The sequence below is a fragment of the Leptosomus discolor genome, chromosome 9 (genome assembly GCF_034619465.1).
Source record: "Leptosomus discolor isolate bLepDis1 chromosome 9, bLepDis1.hap2, whole genome shotgun sequence".
NCBI classification, from domain to species: domain Eukaryota; kingdom Metazoa; phylum Chordata; class Aves; order Leptosomiformes; family Leptosomidae; genus Leptosomus; species Leptosomus discolor.
This window is the reverse complement of record NC_141399.1, coordinates 49,289,281-49,307,825: the sequence shown is the minus strand read 5'-3', so window position 1 is coordinate 49,307,825 and position 18,545 is coordinate 49,289,281. Positions and strand designations below refer to the sequence as shown.

At 69.4% G+C, this 18,545-nt stretch overlaps 1 protein-coding gene across 1 annotated transcript; it reads left to right on the top strand.

Annotated features, from left to right (window-relative positions):
- Window positions 1-3,202: 3,202 nt before the first annotated feature.
- Window positions 3,203-14,034, top strand: SHROOM4 (shroom family member 4). Its single transcript, XM_086470273.1, has 10 exons — window positions 3,203-3,328; window positions 6,838-6,989; window positions 8,191-8,322; window positions 8,852-10,832; window positions 11,047-11,108; window positions 11,525-12,124; window positions 12,383-12,805; window positions 12,888-13,074; window positions 13,414-13,686; window positions 13,765-14,034. Exons 1-10 carry the CDS (start codon window positions 3,203-3,205, stop codon window positions 14,032-14,034), a joined length of 4,206 nt encoding a protein of 1,401 aa, XP_086326399.1.
- The last annotated feature ends 4,511 nt before the right edge of the window (window positions 14,035-18,545 follow it).

Here is an 18,545-nt window from a genome sequence, read left to right as displayed (position 1 = left end):
CACCCCACCTGCTCCTGGCCAGCCTCCTCCTGCAGGGTGAAAGGTGCAGCCCCCGGGGCCCATTTTAAAGGCACGGCCCCAATCAGGGTTTAAAGGGCCAGGAGCTCCCTGGGTCCCAGGGGAGGGGAGTTGGAGCCCAGCAGGTGCTCCGCTGCGATGAGAGCCACTCCAGCTCCCCCCCCCGTGCCGACTCCCTGGCAGCGGGCTTGGCACCTTTGTGCCAACTGCTGCGAGCTGTCACTGCCCAGAGCAGGCACAGAGCCTGGGGGTCCACTCCCAGACTGGCCCCGTGGCACAGCCAGGTTGCCCCATGCCTCACCTTCCCCAGCTGAGGGATGCGCATAAAGCCCAGGGACCATGGCACTGAGACACACGGGTGGGCAGAGCAACCCGGAGCCCTGTGGAGCTGAGTGCAGCCAGGTCAGCTGGTGCAGGCATCACCATGCCCACGGCTTCGCCTGGCTTGGCTGTCCCAGCTCCGAGGTCTTTATGCCAGCACCTGCCCAAGGCTGCGGGGTTGCGAGGGTGATGCCCACCCTCTCACTGGCATGGGTCATCTGAGGCGTTGCCCTTACAGGGGACATTGCCCCCAGCCCGGGTGCTGCTCTGTGGCTCTGTGGTGCTGGCCCGAGGCAGGCTCCATGGGTGCACCACAGAGCGGGATATGGGCAGCCGTGGCCCAGGCCCCCGGCAGAGTGCCTGGCATGATGCCCATCCCCACAGGACACTGCTGCTCTCCTGCCAGGATGGAGTGGGCTGGGGGGTGGACACTCTGTTTGGGAACCACTGGTGCAGGCACAGGGACATGGTGGGAGCTAGCAGGGGTGTTGGTGCCTGTCTTGCCCTGGGTACTGTCCACCCTTCCCTGTGCCAGCTGGGCAGAGTGGTAAGGGCTGGGGGGGGGGGGATGGGAGGTCCATGGCGAGGGGTGCCAGGGCGGGGGGGGGGGGGGGGATGCGGTGCTTAATGGGGTGTGGGACCATGTGACAAGCCAGGGCACAGGGCCCTCACGCCCGGCTGGGCAGCCCTGGTTACTCATTTGGGCAAGGGCATGGGGGCAGCCAAGCCTGGTAGAGTCTGGGAAAAGTCTGAGCATGGCAGGAGCTGACTACGAGTGTGTGGGGGCAGCAAGGCCACGGGGGAGAGCAGGAGAATCGGGCCGGGGTGGACATGTTGAGGCCATGCAAGGGGGGCTGTGCATAGCTGCTGGGTGGGCTCCAGTGCCACAAACAGCCCGAGGACTGCCCTGTTCCCGTGCCCTGGGACACACCACACACCCCCCACACCCCCCCCCCCCCCCCCGGCACAAGGACAGGGCACAGGTACTGGGCTGCCTGCAGCCGGGCTGGGCAGGGTGCAAGGCAGGCGTCAGTGGACGGAGGCTGCCAAGAAAATCTCGACGGACCCTTACTGCGTCGGGGCTGAGCAGCCCCGGGATAGCTCGCCAGCCCGGCACAGCAAGCCCACCCTCCTGGGCGGTGGCGCTGCCCCCGCCCTGCCCGCAGGCAGCCGGGGCCGCAGGCGTTGCTGGCAGGGCAGCGCTTTCCGGCCCGGCTGTGCTGTCTGGGAAGGGGATGAGTAAGAGCCGGGGCCCCGGGCGGGAAGGGGAGGAGCGGGACTCCCGGGCTCCCCCGGGAAGCAGCGCCGATCCACTCCCACCGCCCCCAGCTGCCGCCCGTCGCCTTCTGCCCCTGCCTCAGTTTCCCCAGAGGGGCACAGCAGCCCCTCCTGGACCTGGTGGGGGAAAGGCGGAGGTGAGCTTGGCCATACCGCCGCACATGCCCTGGGGTGCCCGGCAGGACAGGGTGGGGGCTGGAACGGGCAGGCCAGACAGGAGCCGGCAGCGCGTGCTTGCCCGCCGGCAGCGGGGCTCAGAGCACCAGCGTGATTGCCAGGGTGTGGTGCCACGGGGACCCTCTGCCCCGGGGAGCCTGGCTGGTGCTGCATCACCCTGCTGCCACCCGAGCAGGCACCCCTCACACCCGTGTGAGCGCCGCCAAACTGCCCGCCACACTGTGCCGGGGCTGAGCTGTGCCAAGCTGAGCCGTGCCATCCCAGGCTGAGCTGTGCTGAGCTGGACCTAATGGTGCTGATCCTGGGCGGCACCATACTGGGTCATGCTGTGCTGTACCGTGCCAGGCCAAGCTAAGCCAGGCTAGGCCATGCTGTGATGAGCCAAACTACGCCAACCCTGCTTGTCGATGTCAACCTGAGCTGAACTGCACTGAGTGAAACTGCACCAGGCCAAGTGGAGCCAAAGCAAGTCAGGCCCCTGGCCGTGCCAGGCTGCACCAAACTGAACTGTGCCAGCCCCATGTTGTGCCATGTTGAGCTGAGCCAAGCCAGAATGTGCCAACTCAGCTGAGCTGCACTGAACCATGCCAGGCTGAGCTATGCTGGGCCAGCCAACTCATTCTGGCCCCCTTGCCATCCCATGATGAGCTGAGAAAAATTGTGCTGGGCTGAGCTAAGCTGAACTGTGCCAGCCCTCCATGTCATGCCATGCTGGGTTGAACTGGACTGAGTTCAATTACGCTGGCTGGACCATGCCAAGCTGAGCCATGCAGCTCAGTGCAGATCCCTGGGCCCAGCCATGCCATGTCAAGCCAAGCTGAGCTGAGTAGCACAGTGCTGAGCTGTGTCACACGGGGCTGAGCTGGGCTGTGCTGTGCCTAGCTGATCTGAGCCATGCCAAGCTGAGCTGTGCCATGCCATGCCATGCCAAGACGAGCCGTGCTGTGCCTAATCAAGCCAAGCTGAGATGTGCCAAACTGAGCTGTACCATGCTGTGCTTAGCTGTGCCGTTGTGCTGGGCCAAGCTGAGCTGTGCCATGTCATGCCATGCTGAGTTGAGCTGTGCCATGCCATGCCGTGCCGAGCTCTGCCAAACTGAGCCGTGCCATGCTGTGCCTAGCTGTGCCGTGTTGTGCTGGGCTGAGCCGAGCCGAGCCGAGCCATGCCGAGCCGTGCCGTGTTGCGCATAGCCGGGCTCTGCCATGCCGAGCCGTGCCGTGCCGCGCCAGGCCCAGCCGATCGCCGCCGTCCCCCCGAGCCTCATTGGCGGCGGCGGAGCAGCCCCGGTGCCGGGCCGGCCCCGCCCCGCCGCTCGGCTCCGCGCCGCTCAGCCCGGGCGGGCGGGGGTGTCGTTCGCTCCGCGGTGCGGGGCCGGGCCAGGCCGGGCCGGGATGGGGCGGTAGTGGCCATGGAGCGGGCCGAGGGCCGGCCCGGCGCCCCCCAGTACGTGCATGTGCAGCTGCAGGGGGGCGCGCCCTGGGGCTTCACGCTGCGCGGCGGGCTGGAGCACGGCGAGCCCCTCATCGTCTCCAAGGTAGGTGCCGCTACGCCGTCCCGCGTGGGCTCCGCGGCATCCCCCCGCGAGGGGCCTACGGCCCGTGGCGGGGCGCGGGAGGGGGACACCCTGTGCGCGGCGGCGCTGGGGCGCGGGGAGCCCCGGCCGCGGGGTCGCGTGTCCTGGCGGGGCGGGGTCGTGGCAGTCACCCGCACCGACGTCCCCCCGCGACCCGCCACCCCGAACCGCGGGGGGGGGGGGGGAGTGGGAGCGGGACCGTGGGGGCCGAGGGGGCGGAGGGACAGCCCAGGCCCGGCGGCAGGAAGAAATTCCTCCGGCACATCCGTTGGGCTGGCGGCGGGGGCGGCTCCACGATCCCCCCCATGGCCCCCCCGGTCCCATCCCGCAGGGCGCAGCCGGGGGGGGGGGGGCGGGCGGGCAGACAGCCGCCCTTCGTGTGCCCACCCGCGGTGCCGCGCCCACGGGCGCCCCCGGGACCGGGCTTTGCGGGGACGTTGGGGGCCACGGTGGAGGTGACGGAGTCCGCCCCGTCCCGCCCCGGCAGCCCCGAAACGCTTGGGCAGGGCCGCGCTTGGAACGGGGCCGGTGCCGGGGCGCCGTGCCGAGCGGGGAAGGCGGAGGGCCCGGCCGTCCGGGTCCCTTCCGCAGCCGGGAGCGGGACGAGCGCGGGCGGGGCCCCACGGCTGCAACGTCCCGGCGCGCAGGGGGTCACCGATTCCCGTGGCCCCCGCCGGGGCATCGCGCTCCTGAGAAACTCGCTGGGAGCCGGGCAGTAGCCGGGGGTGCCGCAGCACCCCGTCCCCCCGCGGAGCCCGGCCGAGCCCCTGTCACCGGGCGGGCTGGCTCCCTGCCCGATGCCACCGTCCTGCCGGGGCCAGGGTGCTGGCGCGCCGGGCTGCGCCGCGGCCCCGGGGCTGCCTCCCGCCCCGAACCGCGCTGGCTGCCCCCCCGGGGCCCTCCACGCCCTGCGCCGGGACGCGGGCAGCGTGGTCTGGCTGGGGGAGCTGGAAAAGTGGCTCCGGTCCCTGTCCTGCGCCCTGGGGTGGCACCGCCGGCGGGCGGGAGCCGGGGCCCTGCCGGGGCCGGGGGGCGCCGCTGCCGCCCCCCCCCCCCCCCCCGACTCGCTGCCGGGCCTCGGGGCGGTGGGTCCCGGTGGGTCCGCCGGCGGCTGGCGGAGGGGATGGAGGGGGGGGGGGCGGCAGGGGATGTTCCCCACCGCTGCTGGGCATGGCGGGGGGCCCTTGCGGGCCGGGGGGTGCTGGCCCCCGCGCTCCCCCGGCCGAGCAGCCGCGTGTGCTTTGCAGACAAAGGGGGCTTGTTCCAGCGGTCTGTGCATTCAGAGGAGGGTCCTCCGGGGCGCCCGCTCCGCCGCCGCGGCCGGCCGAGGTGTGTGCGTCCCGGCCCATGTGGGGAGGGCTGGCCCCCGCCTGCGGCGCGGGGGGCCCCGGGGCTCCATGCCGGAAAGGGGAAGGGGGTCCCGGCGCTCACTGAGGCAGTTTGGCCTCTGAGCCTCTCCGGGCAGGATCCCTTCTTGTGGCAGAGTCCCAAGGCGGGGCTGGCCCAGGCTCTGGGCCCTCCATGGGGCTGCTGAGCACAGCCCCCCCCAGACATGTTGGGGGCAACGAGGGAGGTCTGCATGGGGCAGGGTGGGCACAGCTCAGGCACTGCCACGGCTGTGACTCCTTCTAAGACAAGTCTCTCCTGGGGTAGGCAGATATTCCTGTGAGCCAGATGGTGTCCACCATCAGGGCCCAGAGTGAACACCTGGGGTGGTGTCAGGGAAGTGCCCTGGGCTAGCCCAACCAGGCAGGACAGCAGGCGGTGGGGTTTGGCTGCCAGCGCTGAGTTCACTGGTGGTGAAGGCAGAACAAGGGGCTGTTTGTGCCAGATTTAGCTCCTGGTGAGCGATGCCAGGGCTGAGCTGTGTCCGACCTGGCTCACGTAGTGGCCCAGACGTGGGTACGGCCCTGAGCGCTGTCCTGCACTGGCAGGGCACCCATCACCACTGACTTAGCCCTGTGGCCACGGCAGGCGGGACAGGGTGGGCACGTGGCTGGGCAGAGGACTGTAGCGAAGGTGCAGCCTGCTCTGCCTGCCTGCTCTGCTGGAGCTGCTCAGTGGTGGGAAGCACCGTGTCAGGAGTTAAACCCGGATGCTCCGGTGAGGGCATGGTGGGACTGGGAGCCCTTGCAGGCAGCTGGGGCCCATGTCAGGAAGGCAGCCCCATGGCCAACTCCTGGGTGGGAGGGCAGTCTGTCCGTACAGGCAGGCGCATCGGGCTGTGCCCAGCTGGGGCATGGTATTGCAATCCCCACGTCCCTGAAAAAATGGGAGGGCTGTGGGGCTCTGGGCACAGCCATGCCAGGCAGAGCCATGGGGCAGTGCTGGGCTGGGCAGGAGGCCTGATTGCCCCTGCTTGGCTCCCCAGGTGCCACATTGCCTACGGGCAGCGGGATGCCCCCTGAGCCTTGCCTGAAACCAGGGCTGGAAGGGGTGCCCAGGGACACGTGCATGGTGGCCGGCCTGCTGGGGAGCTGTGGATGCCCACCGGCACTGGGGCCTGGCTGCCACCCAGGCTGGACTGTGGAGATGGCACTGTGGGCACTGCAGGCAGTTTGTTTCTCTGCTGGGCTGGGAGCAGCACAACAGGGCGAGGAGCCCATGGGCAGGGTGGGCACAGGAGCTCCGGTGCGGGGCCAGGTCAACTCTGCTCGTTGCCCTGTGGGTGGCTGTAGGGTCTGGTCGTTCAGGCTTCACATTGACAGCGGGCATGCGTGCACAGAGCACCCCAGGTCCTGCCCCATGCGCCTGCATGGCCCATGCCACTGCCACCATGCAGCCCAGCAGCCAGGCTCGCTTGCCAGCCCTGCGGTGTGAGGGGCTGCAATCCCTGGCCCGTGGGAGCGGCACGATGGGCAGAAGTCAGTGCCCGCACCAGGCACTCTGCCTGCCCCAGCTGAGCACTGCTCACTCCACACTGCACCTACCTGCCAGGGCAGAGGGGACGGGCTGGGGCCCCTCCATGCTGGCAGCACCGTGGCCCTCTGTCCTCCAAGCCACGGCAGTACGGGGTAGCCATGGCAGTACGGAGTACCAGGCTCATTTTGGCCATGGGTGCCAGCATGGGGTAGGCGTATGCCAGGGCTGGGCACAGCTCGGTGCTTCCCCTGCTGTTGGCTGCCCTGGGCACACATGGTGTGATGGCGTGGGGCTGGGAGCAGCAGTGGGGGGCTGGCATCCGCACCGGACAAAGGGCCCTTGTGCTGCCTGTGCCTGCGGGGGAATCTGCTGCGATGGGACATTTTTCTTCTCCCCCCCTCCCCGATGCCCTTTCCTTGCTCAGAAATTCATGTGATCGGGGCAGGGGGGGAGTCTGGCGCCGCCGATCCCTCCGTGGTGCCTGGGATGCAGGCACCCCCTTTCTGAAGCCGCTTTCTCCCCTGGAACCTGGTGGCGGCTGCAGCGGCACACCCCCCAGGGTGTTTTGTAGGGCCGTGCTCCCCCTGAAGCCCCTCTCTGTCGCCCAGGTGGAGGACGGGGGCAAGGCTGCCCTGTCCCGCCGGCTGCAGCCGGGCGACGAGCTGGTGAACATCAGCGGGACGCCACTATATGGGTCCCGCCAGGAGGCCCTGATCCTCATCAAGGGCTCCTACCGCACCCTGAAGATGATCGTCCGCAGGTTGGCAGCGCTGCGGGGTGGGGGGGTGGGGGGCGCAGGGGGGCTGGTGGCGCCAAACTAGGGGGGCATCATCTGCCTGGGGGACTGGTGGGAGCCTGGCGGTGCCCCTGTCTCCAGTCTGGAGGTGCCCCGTGCTGGGATGGGGTGGGGGGCAGCCCTGCCATGGCTGCCAGCACGCCACGGTTGGTGGGGGTTCTCCATCCCGGTGTGCGGCAGAGCTGGGGCAGTGCGGGAGGCTCACCACCCCCTTGCTGGGCGGTATCGTCGAGCGTGGCCGCTCCTCTCCCTTCCTGCCTGCCTGCCCGCTGCCTGCCCGGGAAAGGAAGGAGAGGCAGGGCCGGGCCCTGCAGTCCCGTCGTCCCCTCCCTGCCCCCCCGAGACCCGCATCCACTCCCTGGCTGCATCCTGACCAGCTCCAGCTCCAGTGGCACCCAGGGGCTGGAGCGGTGCAGGGCACTGCCTACAGGGCAGGGGGTGCCACGGGGCTGTTCCAGGGCTCAGCATCATCCATGGTGAGTTTGGGGGCTCTGGGTGGGGAGGGACCCCTGTGCTGACCCCACAGCTCATCCCTGCCGCCCTCCCTGCCCACCCAGCAGATGCTGGAGCAGCACCAGGCACTTGGGGGGTACAGGAGGCGGCATCTGCCCACATGTCTGTGTGGTGGCACTGGACATCGCTGCCTGCATGCGCTGGGGAGACTGGAGAGCCCCATGGCTGCCTGGCACAGGGGATGGGACGGGGCCTGGCATAGGACCCCTCCCGCGGGACACGATGTGGCTGGCACTTGCTGCAGGTGCTGAGGGAGCGAGGAACAAGGGGGCAAGGTCAGGCTTGTGGCAGGGACACAGGTGTGGCCCCAGGGTCCCTTGACATGCCCGAAGAGCTGGTCCAGTCCTGGCAGGGTGCTTTGTCCTTCCAGGGCATTATCCGTGGGCTGTGCTGGGGCCACGTCCTTGGTCCTCTGTGGATGCTGGCAGCGGGGACACTGCAGGCAGGGGAGCCCCAGCAGTAGGGGGTGAACCATGGGATCCCCCTGCCTGGAGTCTGGTGCTGGCCGGGCTGGACCCTCCTTGCCGCCGTCTCCCTCGGGCGGGCGCTGGCCTGGAGGGGACAGGAAGCCCCGTAGGAAGTGACTTCAGCCCCGGTTCCTCAGCCCAGCTTCCTCCCCATTCTTGTCCTCTCCCGCTGTTGCTCTTGGCAGGAGGAGCATGCCCGTCCTCCGGCCCCATTCCTGGCACATGGCCAAGCTTGCCGAAAGCCGCCCCGACGCCCCCGCCATGCACTGCCCCACCGACACCTTCAGCCTCTCCTGGCCCTCTGGGTGTGATGTCAGGTGAGACCCCGGAGCCACCCCCGGGGCACCCATGGGACCACGCAAGGGGACGGGGCGGATGGGGCACCCGCTTGGGTCAGGGCTGGGGGGCGGCTCGCTTGCTTGCCCACCCGATGCCACTGTCAGGCATCCCTCGGCATCCTGCCGGTGAGCTGCCCTTTCCCGTGCCTGTTTACTCGTGTCTCCAGGCAGGAAGGGGCGGTGGCTGTGCTGAGGCCAGCCAGGAGCTGCCAAGTCCCAGTGCCTCCCCTGCCAGAGCAGGCAGGTCCCGAGTGGCCGGAGCCACGCACGCCCTGTGTCCCTGTGCCCGCTCCCGCAGCCAGTGCTGGGGCAGCCTGGGTGCTGCCTCTAAACCCAGGGGTGAAGGGCAGGTTGGGGCTGCGCCAGCCTGTACCCCCTTATCCTGGGGAGGGGTGTATGTGGTGGAGGGTGTTGGCTTCCTGGGATCTCGTACCCATCGGAGGGGCTGGCGGGGAGCTGGGCAGGGGGCAACAGGCACCTCTAACGCCGGCGTGGGGCCGGGCGGCAGTGAGCTGTCCCTGCAGTGGAACCCACTGTCCCGGCACTGCAGCACTGACCGGAGCAGCTCTATTGGGAGTATGGAGAGCCTGGACCAGCCCAGCCAGGCCTACTATGAAGGAGACCCCTCACCCGTTGACCACGGCATGTACCACAGCAAGCGGGACTCAGCCTACAGCTCCTTCTCCGCCAGCTCAATTGCCTCCGACTGCGCCCGCCCTGAGGAGGCTGCCTCTGTTGACTCTGGCCTCCAAGGCCCCTGCAAGCCCCCTGACGGGCGCTATCTGACCACGGGGGCTGAGCCGCCTGCCAGCCGGCACCCTGAGGCCTGGCGGGCACCCGTGCCACCCCAGCCCCCCGTCAGGAGGGACAGCCTGCGGGCAGCCCCAGCCAGTGGAGGGGACAGGCGCCGGGCGTCAGTATCAGTGGACATGCTGCACGCCAAGGGCCGATGGATCTCTGACACCTTCCTCTGCCAGCGGGACAGGGAGGTAGAGGCAGTGGGTGGGAGGATGCTGGTGTCATGCCCCACGAAGGACCATCTCTCCGCCGACCAGTATTACATGCTGAGCTCCCACCCGGACCGGTGCCCAGCCGAGCCGCCCCTGGGGGAGAGTGTGGAGGCTGGCGACCGTCTGCGCCCAGACGGCGGTGCGCACCAAGTGCCGGATGCCGCGGTGGCAGGTGACAGCCCGTTGCTGTCCCCCCTCAGGGTCCCTGCGCCGCACCGGCACAGTGCTCCCGAGCAGCTGCTGGCTTCCCAGCTCCGTTCCCTCCAGGTGGGCTCTGGCAGCGGGCGAGCCTCGCCGGCCCCTGACGGGCACCGCTGGACCCTCTCCCCGCTGCACCCCGAGGGCAGCCGGCCAGGGGCCGCAGGGGCTGCCCAGGACCCCCGGCTCTGCCCGGAGCCGTGCTGCCGCCCGCCGCCCGGCCGCTGCTGCCCCGAGCCGCAGCGAGCCCGCGGGCAGGACGGGCGGGGGGCCAGCCCGGCGCGCGGCACCGAGGGGCCGGCGGAGGAGGAGAACCGGGCGGGGGGCCGGCGGGCGGGGGGTCCCCCGCACCGCTCCGCTCAGATGCGCCGCCGCAGCGACCGCTTCGCCACCAGCCTGCGCAACGAGATCCAGCGGCGCAAGGCCCAGCTGCAGAAGAGCCGGGGTCCCGGCGCCCCGCCGCCTGGCGAGGAGCCGGTGGAGGAAGCGGAGGAGCCCCCCGAGGCCAGCGCCCCGGCGGAGGGGCCCCGCTCCCCGGCCGAGCGCCTCAGCCCCGCGCCGAGCGAGGACGGCAGGAACCCCGGCCGCTCCCGGGACCGGGGCATCCCCACCCCCGACCCGCTGCCGGTCGCCAAAGGGCCCCAGTCCCCCGAGCGGGCGGTGCCGACGGGTCGGGGCCGCTGGCGCTGGTCCCCGGAGCACAAGCTGCAGCCGCAGCGCTCGCCCAGCCCCGGTGAGCTGGAGCGCTACGGGCAGGGGCCGGCGGCCCTCAGCTCCCCGCCACGGGGCTGCGATGAGCCCATCCTCCTGCCCTTCGCCGACCGCCGCCGGTTCTTCGAGGAGAGCAGCCGGCCGGCGCCAACCCGGCACGGCAAGCCCCCGGCTGGCGACCCCGGTGCCTTCCAGCCCCCCGGCCCCGAGCGCCGGGACACCCGCCGACTCTCCGTGGACCAGCCCTACGGCCCCCCCTCACCCGGCCGCCCCGGCTCTGCTGGCCCCTACGCCGAATGCTGCCGGGAGCAGTCCCCGTGCTACAAGCCGCTGGGGAGGCCGGGGGAGCTGGAGTACCTGCGGGGCTTCTCCTACCCCTACGGGGTTCCCCTGCGCCCCGAGCCCTGCCGCTACTGCGGGGGGGAGTTGTGCCCCCCGCCGCTGCCCCGTGGCCACGCCTGCCGCTGCCACCCCCAGCCCTGGGGGCGCTGCCCCGACTGCTGCTGCCCGGCCCCCCGCCCCGGGCGGGAGGAGAGCGACGCCTGGCCCCCCCGGAGGGCTTTCGCCCCGGTGAGTGAGCGCCCTGGGACTGTGCCGGTGAGCAGCATTGGCACCACCCTGCACCCCTGGAGCATGACCCTGGGTTGGGGTGGGGCAGTACTGTGCCCGGGGGGGCCTGCAGACACCCTGCATGCTCAGCTGCACCTGGATGAGGGTGGGTTGGGGGTTGCTAGGGAGGGGATGCTGATCCTGTTTTCACACTCCCTCTCCTTCCCCCACGCAGGAATTTCCTCTGGATGAGTGGGAACCACCAGCAATAACCAGGAAAGCCAGCCAGTCCATCAGGTGAGCCCACGCCGGGTGCCGAGGTGCCGGGGTGTGCATGCTGCTCAGCGGAGACCTCTGCCAGTGAGGTGTGGGGACCGCTATGATTTTGGTCGGTGGTGTACAAAGTGCCTCCCTTAACGCTCTATCCACAGCTGCACCATGCCTGTGAAGTGGGTGTGCGTGCCAACTTGGGCGAGCAGGGCCCAGGGGTGTGAGGAGGTGCCTGTGGTGTGGGGGGTCAGTCTTGCCCATTCCTGGGAGGGCTAGGGGCATCTCTGGGGCGCTATGCCCAGTGCAGGGGCACCAGGAGGGCCTGGCCTTCCCCCGCCAGCAGGGCTGGGTGACTCCTGCTGTGGAATCTGAGGCAGGGGTGAGCATGAGCTGCTTAGGGGGGTGACTGTCTAGGGGGGACGTGTGCCCCCTTCTCTCCCCAGCGAGCTCTCCCACTACCAACCGGGCTTCCCAAGGTTCGGCCCCTTCCACCCCTGCTTTGAGAGCACTGAGCCAGAGTGGCTGCCCTGCTACCGGGCCACATCCACACACGACCTCTCGTGGGATGGTGACCGCCTGGCCCGCTCCCCTGAGAGTCCCCCGGACCCCCTGCACCGCCCGCTGCGGGGCAGAGCTTTCTCTGAGAGCCATCTGAACCTGGAGCCCGCCAGCCCCCAGGGCCGCGACCGGAGGGACCTTCTCCGTGCCAAGCTGGATCCTGCCGGCATCCCCAAAAAGAAGGGCCCCCCACCTCCCCGCCCACCTCCCCCGAACTGGGAGAAGTACAGGCAGCGCCAGACGTCCCAGCACCTGCCAGATGGTTCCAGGGACAGCTCTGCCTTCACTGCCCCCACGGTGCTGACCCGCAGCATCGCTGAGGCTGTGCGTGAGCAGTCGCAGAGTCTCACTGGGGAGCACAGGGGCCGGTCCCGAGGTCCCGCCGCTCGCCCCCCTGCCCCGCCAGGTGCCTGGCCCAGACCCGAGCCCCCTGGATCACTCTGCAGGACACCCGAGCCTGATGCTGGCAGCGCTGAGATTTGCAGGCAAGTGCCACCGCAGCGTGGGAGTGGGAGCGGGGCTACGGGCACAGCCTGGGCACAGGGTTGCTTTTGGAGCCATGCGGCCCTTTGAACCCCTGCGTCAAAGCATCCTAATCCACCCCTTGGGGCAGGCTGTGGAGTTTCTCAGGGTGGGGGGTGTCCCTGAACTCTTTCCCTGGGGTGAGCACGTCCCTGCACGTCCCTGTCCCCCAAAGGCAGGCAGGGGAGCTGATGTGGGTGCTCCTGGGCTGGTGTCGGCAGGGTGGCAGGGGCCAGGGAGGAGCGGACGAAGGCAAAGCACCCCTGGGAGATAGAGGAGCAGCCACAAAGGCTCAGCCGGAACCAGGAGCGGGGCTGGGCCAGCCCCCGTGGGGTGGGTGAGTGCTCCCTGCCCCTGCATGGTGATCCCAGCCCTGCCAGCCCGGAGACACCCAAGTCCAGCCCTGAAGCAGCAGAAGGGGTAAGCTGCCCGGGGGGCCAACCCCAGCCCCACCGCATGGACTCGGAGGAGCTGCTGTGGGACGTGGCAGGCAGGGACCACTCTTTGGCTGGCATCCTGGCCCCCTCGGCCCCCCTTGGCACCACCACTGAGGTGATGGGTGAGCTGCTGATGGCCAGGGAGCGGCAGGCCTGGCGGGAGCGTTTCCAGCAGGACTGGCGTATGGAGGCCCTGGTGCAGGACAGGTAGGGCTGGCGTGGCACCGGGCACTGTGCTGAGGACAGGCTGCGTCTTGCTGCTTCCGGTACTGAGCCCCTGTCCCTGTAGGCAGGGCTTTGAGCCCATCTCGCCGCCCCCCAGGAGCACTGCCAGTTGCACCTCCTACCCGGCATATTACAACGCAGCAGCGGGCAAAGCTGAGCCTCTTGGCAAGGTGAAGGAGCTGCCGGAGGTGGTGGAGGGGAGCTCAGAGGATGATGAGGAGGAGGTGGACCACGAGCTGGTTGAAAAGAAGGTAAAGCGGGCACTGCTGGGGATGATGATCTTGGGATTCCCTGGCGCCATTGCCAGGTGCTTGTGGGGACTGGGGGCATTGCTGGATGCTCACGGGGACCAAGGCATCATTCATTGCTCACTGGAACAAAGGGCATCACCAGATGCTTGCAGAGACCAGAGGCATTGCTCAGTGCTTGCAGGGACTGGGACATTCCTGGATGCTCACAGAGACCGGGTGCATCGCGGGATGCACCCGGTCTGTGGGGCTCACTGCCGTGTGACTCTCCTGCACCCATGTGCCAGTCCTCTGATCCCGACAGGGCGGCCCCAGTCGCCCCTGACCCCTTCCCTCCGGCAGCTGCAGCTGATCGAGAGCCTGAGCCGCAAGCTGGCAGTGCTGCGGGAGGCACAGCGGGGGCTGCAGGAGGACATCAGTGCCAACGGGGCACTGGGTGAGGACGTGGCTGCCCGCCTGCAAGCCCTCTGCACCCCAGGGGAGTTCGACAAGTACCGCCTCTTCGTGGGCGACCTGGACAAGGTGGTCAACCTCCTGCTTTCCCTCTCGGGGCGCCTGGCCCGGGTGGAAACTGCCCTGGGCAGCCTGGGGCCGCACACCCCCGCTGAGGACAAGGTGGGCATGGGGCAGGGGGACACCTGCGGGGTGTTGGGGCTTGGGACCCCCCACCAATGCTGCCCATCTCGCCCACAGGTGGCCCTGCGGGAGAAGCAGCGGCTGCTGGTGGCACAGCTGGAAGACGCCAAGGAGCTGAAGGAGCACGTGGGGCGGCGGGAGGAGGCCGTGGGTGCCATGGTGGCACGGTACCTGCCCGCCGAGCACCTCCAAGACTACCAGCACTTCGTCAAGATGAAGTCGGCCCTCATCACCGAGCAGCGGGAGCTGGAGGAGAAGATCAAGCTGGGCCAGGACCAGCTCCGATGCCTGCGTGAGAGCCTCGGCCAGGGCCCCAAGGGCTGCTAGTCCCCTGACAGCCTCCCTGCGGGACCCTGGACATGGCCCCAGCTTGCTGCCAAAGCAGATCCAACCCCTCCGTGGCTCTCCCTGCATCTGTCTGCTGTCCAGCCCCTGCCTTTTATTTATTTTTTTTTGGTTTACCGAGCAGGGGAGGGGGGGGGGGGGTGTGGGGGTGTGGTGTGTGTGTGTTGGGGAGTTTCGTGCCACAGAGCTGCCCTGGGCTCTATGGCCCCCCAGCAGTCATGGACAGATTCTGCCACCCCCCGGGTCTTTCTGTGCCGGCGGGGGTCCCTCCGCCTTATCCTGGACACCGGTGCCTGTCTTGCAGCTGGTGCTGCACCATGTGCCTTCAACAGCCCCTCGGCTGCCCCGGGGCATCCCCATACAGCGCCTGGAAGGGTTAAACCATCCTCACCCTCCATCAGGTCTATTTGTCCAGCTCTGTCCATCTGTCCGGTGGGAGCTGGAGGAATTTCAGCCCCCGGCATCCTCTTCCTCTCCATTGTGTCTGAAACAATGGCACTGGCCAGCAGGTCCTTAACCCACTCCCCGCCGGCCTGAGGCACTGCAGGGGGCTGAGGTGGGTGCTGTGCACCCCTCTCCCGGGAGACACTGCAGTGAGTGCCCCTGGGGTGGTGCCCTGCCAGGGGTTGGGGTGCTGGGAGCAGTAGACAGGGGGATGTGGGTAACCCGTGTCACCAGTGCTGTGGGCACAGGGACCACCCAGCCTCATCCAGCCCTTGACTCCAGCCATTGCCCCGGCACCAGGAGAGGTTAATAGAGGAAAATCCACGCTCAGGACGAAACGGGGTACCTGTCCCCCTCTGTGCTGCAGCAGCGCCAAATGGCACTTAGACCTCAGCCTAGGTCTCCCTCCTGCCCCACCACTGTCCCACGGGATGGACAGGTGCCTTGATGCTGATTTTGCACAGGGGTTTCACGCAACCGGCAGCATCTTGGGGCGGGAGGGGGGGGGAGGTTTGGGGAGGCGGGGTGGGCCCCAGCCCCTTTAGGCGTGGCCACAGCCAGGCATCCCAGCCCCAGGGGGCAGGCAGCGGCCGTGCCTGCCCGCTCGGCACCGGCAGCCCCGCTGCGTGTCTGCTCCACCCGTGGGCCCCCCCCCCGCCCGTTGAACGCTACACCCTGCGCATATCTGGCCCTAGCCTACCCGGGGGCAGTGCCTGGCAGGAGCAGGATCCCCCACATGGCCCCCATCTCAGCCGCCCCCCGCACCTGCCCAGGGACAGTGCCAGCACCAAAGGCTGCACCCGTTGGGAGCCGGGGACGGGGCGCTCTCAGGGGGGACCGGCAGCCCTCAGCGGGTCACCGCGCCGGGGCAGTGCACCGCTGCCCGTGCCTGTGCCTCGCCGCGTCGTGTCTCACACTAAAGGAGCAGCAGCAGCTGCGCGACTGTCCGAGCTGTGTCTGGCGTGGTTTGTCTGTGCGTCCCCAGCCAGTGGCATTGGGTGCCCGCCGCGCGGGGGGATGCTCCAGCTGGGGTGAGCCAAGCCCTGGCGAGCTCTTGGGACCCAAATGTCGCCGTGGCACTGCAGGCCCCCGGGGTGCAGCCGTGGGCAGGGGGTGCTCCGCACCCAGTGCTACCAGGCTGGGGCGGGGCAGGCGGCAGTGCCTGGACCCCTCCCCAGGGGCACAGCGTGTAGGTGAGGGTCGTAGCCTCGTCCCTGGCGCTCACTGTCACGGCATCGCTGGCGGGACTTCTGGGGTGGCACCGGGGAGGGGGTGGCAGTGCCAGGAGGCGGGGGGTGCCGTGCTGCTGCTGCCGCCGCGCTGTCGCCGGCGCGCCCTGCTTCACCCCAGCGCGGCACACGGCCACCGGCCCCTCGCTGGCCAAGTGTCTCTCCCGGTGCCCCTGCGCCAGCCGGGCACCCCGGAGCGGGGCCGCCCCCGGCCGGGGCAGCGCAGCCCCCGGCCCCGCTGGCAGCCCGGAGCGGGGCCGGGGGAGCCGCGGCGCAACGGCAGCGCTGGCCGCCGGGGGGGCGCCAGCGCACGCGCGTGAGCACACGCACGCGGGGGCGCGCCTGCGCACACGTGTGGGTGAGTGCAGGTGCCTGTGAGTGCGCGCACGTGCGAGCGCGTGCACATGTGTCGGGGCGTGTGCGTACGCACGTGGGCACGGAAACATGGGAGGGTGCCCGCGTGGGAGCGCGTGCACGTGCGCGGGGGTGGGCGTGTGTGAATGCGTGCGGGCGCGCTGACAGGAGCATGTAGGTGTGTGGCCGAGAGCACGCGAAGGTGAGCACGTGCACACATGTGCGAGAGCAGGCGGCTGAACATACACACCAGCGTGAATGTGCACACCCATGTGCGTGTGCACATGCACACACAGGCAAGTATGCGCTGCACATGTGAGCACGTGTGCGCAGGGAGGAGCACAGCCCCGTGCCAGGCCGTGCAAGCACAAGTGGCGAGGGACTGCGCATGCAGTGGAACACATGTGGGTGAGCATGTCCACATGTGTGTGACATGCACATGTGTGTGTGTGTGTGCACACGCAGGTGAGCAGATGCACAGGCAGATGATGAATGCATGCACGTGTGTGTACATGTGTGTGGGAAGGCCACTTGTGCAAGCCCCTGTGCGTGGATAACCATAGGCACGGGGTGGGGGGGGCACTTGCATGTGTATCTGTGCCCTGTGGCCCATTTGAGACCCGCTTGCCCCTCTGTGCAGCTCCCACTGCCACCAGGCGGGACAGTGGGCCCGGGCACAGGGGCATGGCCGGGCACTGGGTACCTGCCGGGTCCTTGGTGCCTGTGCTAGATGCGGCCACAGGGTGGGGGGTCCTGGGGTTCCCTGTGTGGGACCACTGGGAGCTGCAGCCCAGCAGGCTCATTGTAGCATGCAGGGCTCCTGGGTCTCCCAGAGGGGCAGCAGACAGGACCCAGACACGCCAGGACAGCTCCTGGCCCTGCCGTCTGTCTCCCCATCACTATAATTTTCACGTTTTACAGATCACTGGTCTGCCTCTCCGCCCCCCCCCTCCCCCCCCCCCCCCCCCCCCCCCCCCCGTATCCTGCACCCTGGTGAGTGTGTGTACAGGAAGTAAGCGTGTGGAGGCATCAATACGTGTGCTCACCCGTGCCTGTACATGTCCATGCATGTTCCTGCATGGGTGTGGGCACATGTATGTGCACAGCAGCATTGCATTTGCTCACTCATGCCTGAGCTGTGCATACCAGTACATTCATGGGCACATGCACACATATGTGTGCGGCCATGATGCATGTGCTCATCCATGCCTGAGCTGTACATGCCCTTGCCTGTGTGGGTGGTGCACATGTATGTGCACAGTGGTGGTGCATGTGCTCACCCATGCCTGTACAAATACATGCATGTACATGGTGCATGTGCTTTTCCATGCCTGGGACGTGCATGCTTGTGTGTGTTCACACATACAGGCATGTGCTCACCCATGCCCATGCGTGTGCCTGCCCATGCCTGCATGGATGGTGCACATGCATGGGCATGGCTGTGGTGCCTGTGCTCTCCCACGCCTGTGCCTGTGCCCCCATGCCCGTGTGGGTGGTACACGCACGTGTGTGCAGTGGGGGTGCATGTCCTCTCCCATGCCCGTGCAAGTGCCTGCCTGTGCCTGTGTGAGTGGTGCACCCGTATGTGCACGGTGGCAGTGCATGTGCTCGCCCACGCCTGGGCTCTCCCCGCCTGCCTGTGCGGGATCGTGCACATGTATATGCATGGCATCCGTGCGTGTGTGTGCGCCCACGCCTGGGCTGTGCCCGCCCGTGCCTGTGCGGGCATGTGCACAGGTTGGTGACGACGGCGGTGCGGGTGCTCTCCCGCTCCCGCTCCCGTGCCCGTGCCCGCGCGGGCGGCGCACACGTGTGTGCACGGCGGCGGTGCGGGTGCCCGCCGTGCCCGCGTGCTCGGGGCCGTGCGTGGGCCGCCGGTGCCGCCGCGCAGCAGCGCCCGCCGCGCCGGAGCAGGCCGGGGCTTGCGGCGCAGGGGCAGGGCCGGGGCCGCCTGCAGAGGCACATCCCGGCGGGGCCGCGCCGCGGGGCCGGGGGGGCTGCGGGGCGGCGGGCGGGGGCCGGAGGAAGAGCGACCTTGCACAAGCGGCGGCGGCGGCTCGGGGTGTGCAAGGTGTGTGCGCGGGGCGGGGGCTGCTCCGCCCTCTCCCCCCCCCCCCCCCCCCCCCCCCCCCGGGCGTGCTGCGGGATGCTCGGCAGAGACCCGGCAGCCCCGAGGCGGGAGGGGGGGTGCGAGGCCCGCAGCGAGGGAGGGGCTGCGCCCAGGAGCGGGGGGGGGCGGCAGCGCTGCGGTGCCCTCGCCTCCCTCCACCCCACCCCCCCGAAACGCTTGTTGCTGAGCGGGGAGACGGCACCACGTTCGCCGGCAGCCGCGGGGGGGGGGCGGCGGCGGAGCCGGCCCGCGGGAGCCGCGTGGGGCCGGGCACGGCGCCGTGGCGGGCCCCCCGCCACCCCCGGCCCGGGCGCGGCAGCCCTGCAGCCGGCCAGGCTCGCTCGCCCAGGTAGGTG

What these genes read in the sequence shown, in the direction of transcription:
- SHROOM4 (XM_086470273.1), top strand. Translation starts at nt 3,203, where the DNA reads ATGGAGCGGGCCGAGGGCCGGCCCGGCGCCCCCCAGTACGTGCATGTG. An exon ending in GGCAGCGCTGAGATTTGCAG is followed by an intron (nt 12,125 to 12,382) that starts GCAAGTGCCACC and finishes TGGTGTCGGCAG; the next exon opens with GGTGGCAGGGGCCAGGGAGG. An exon ending in GAGGCCCTGGTGCAGGACAG is followed by an intron (nt 12,806 to 12,887) that starts GTAGGGCTGGCG and finishes CTGTCCCTGTAG; the next exon opens with GCAGGGCTTTGAGCCCATCT.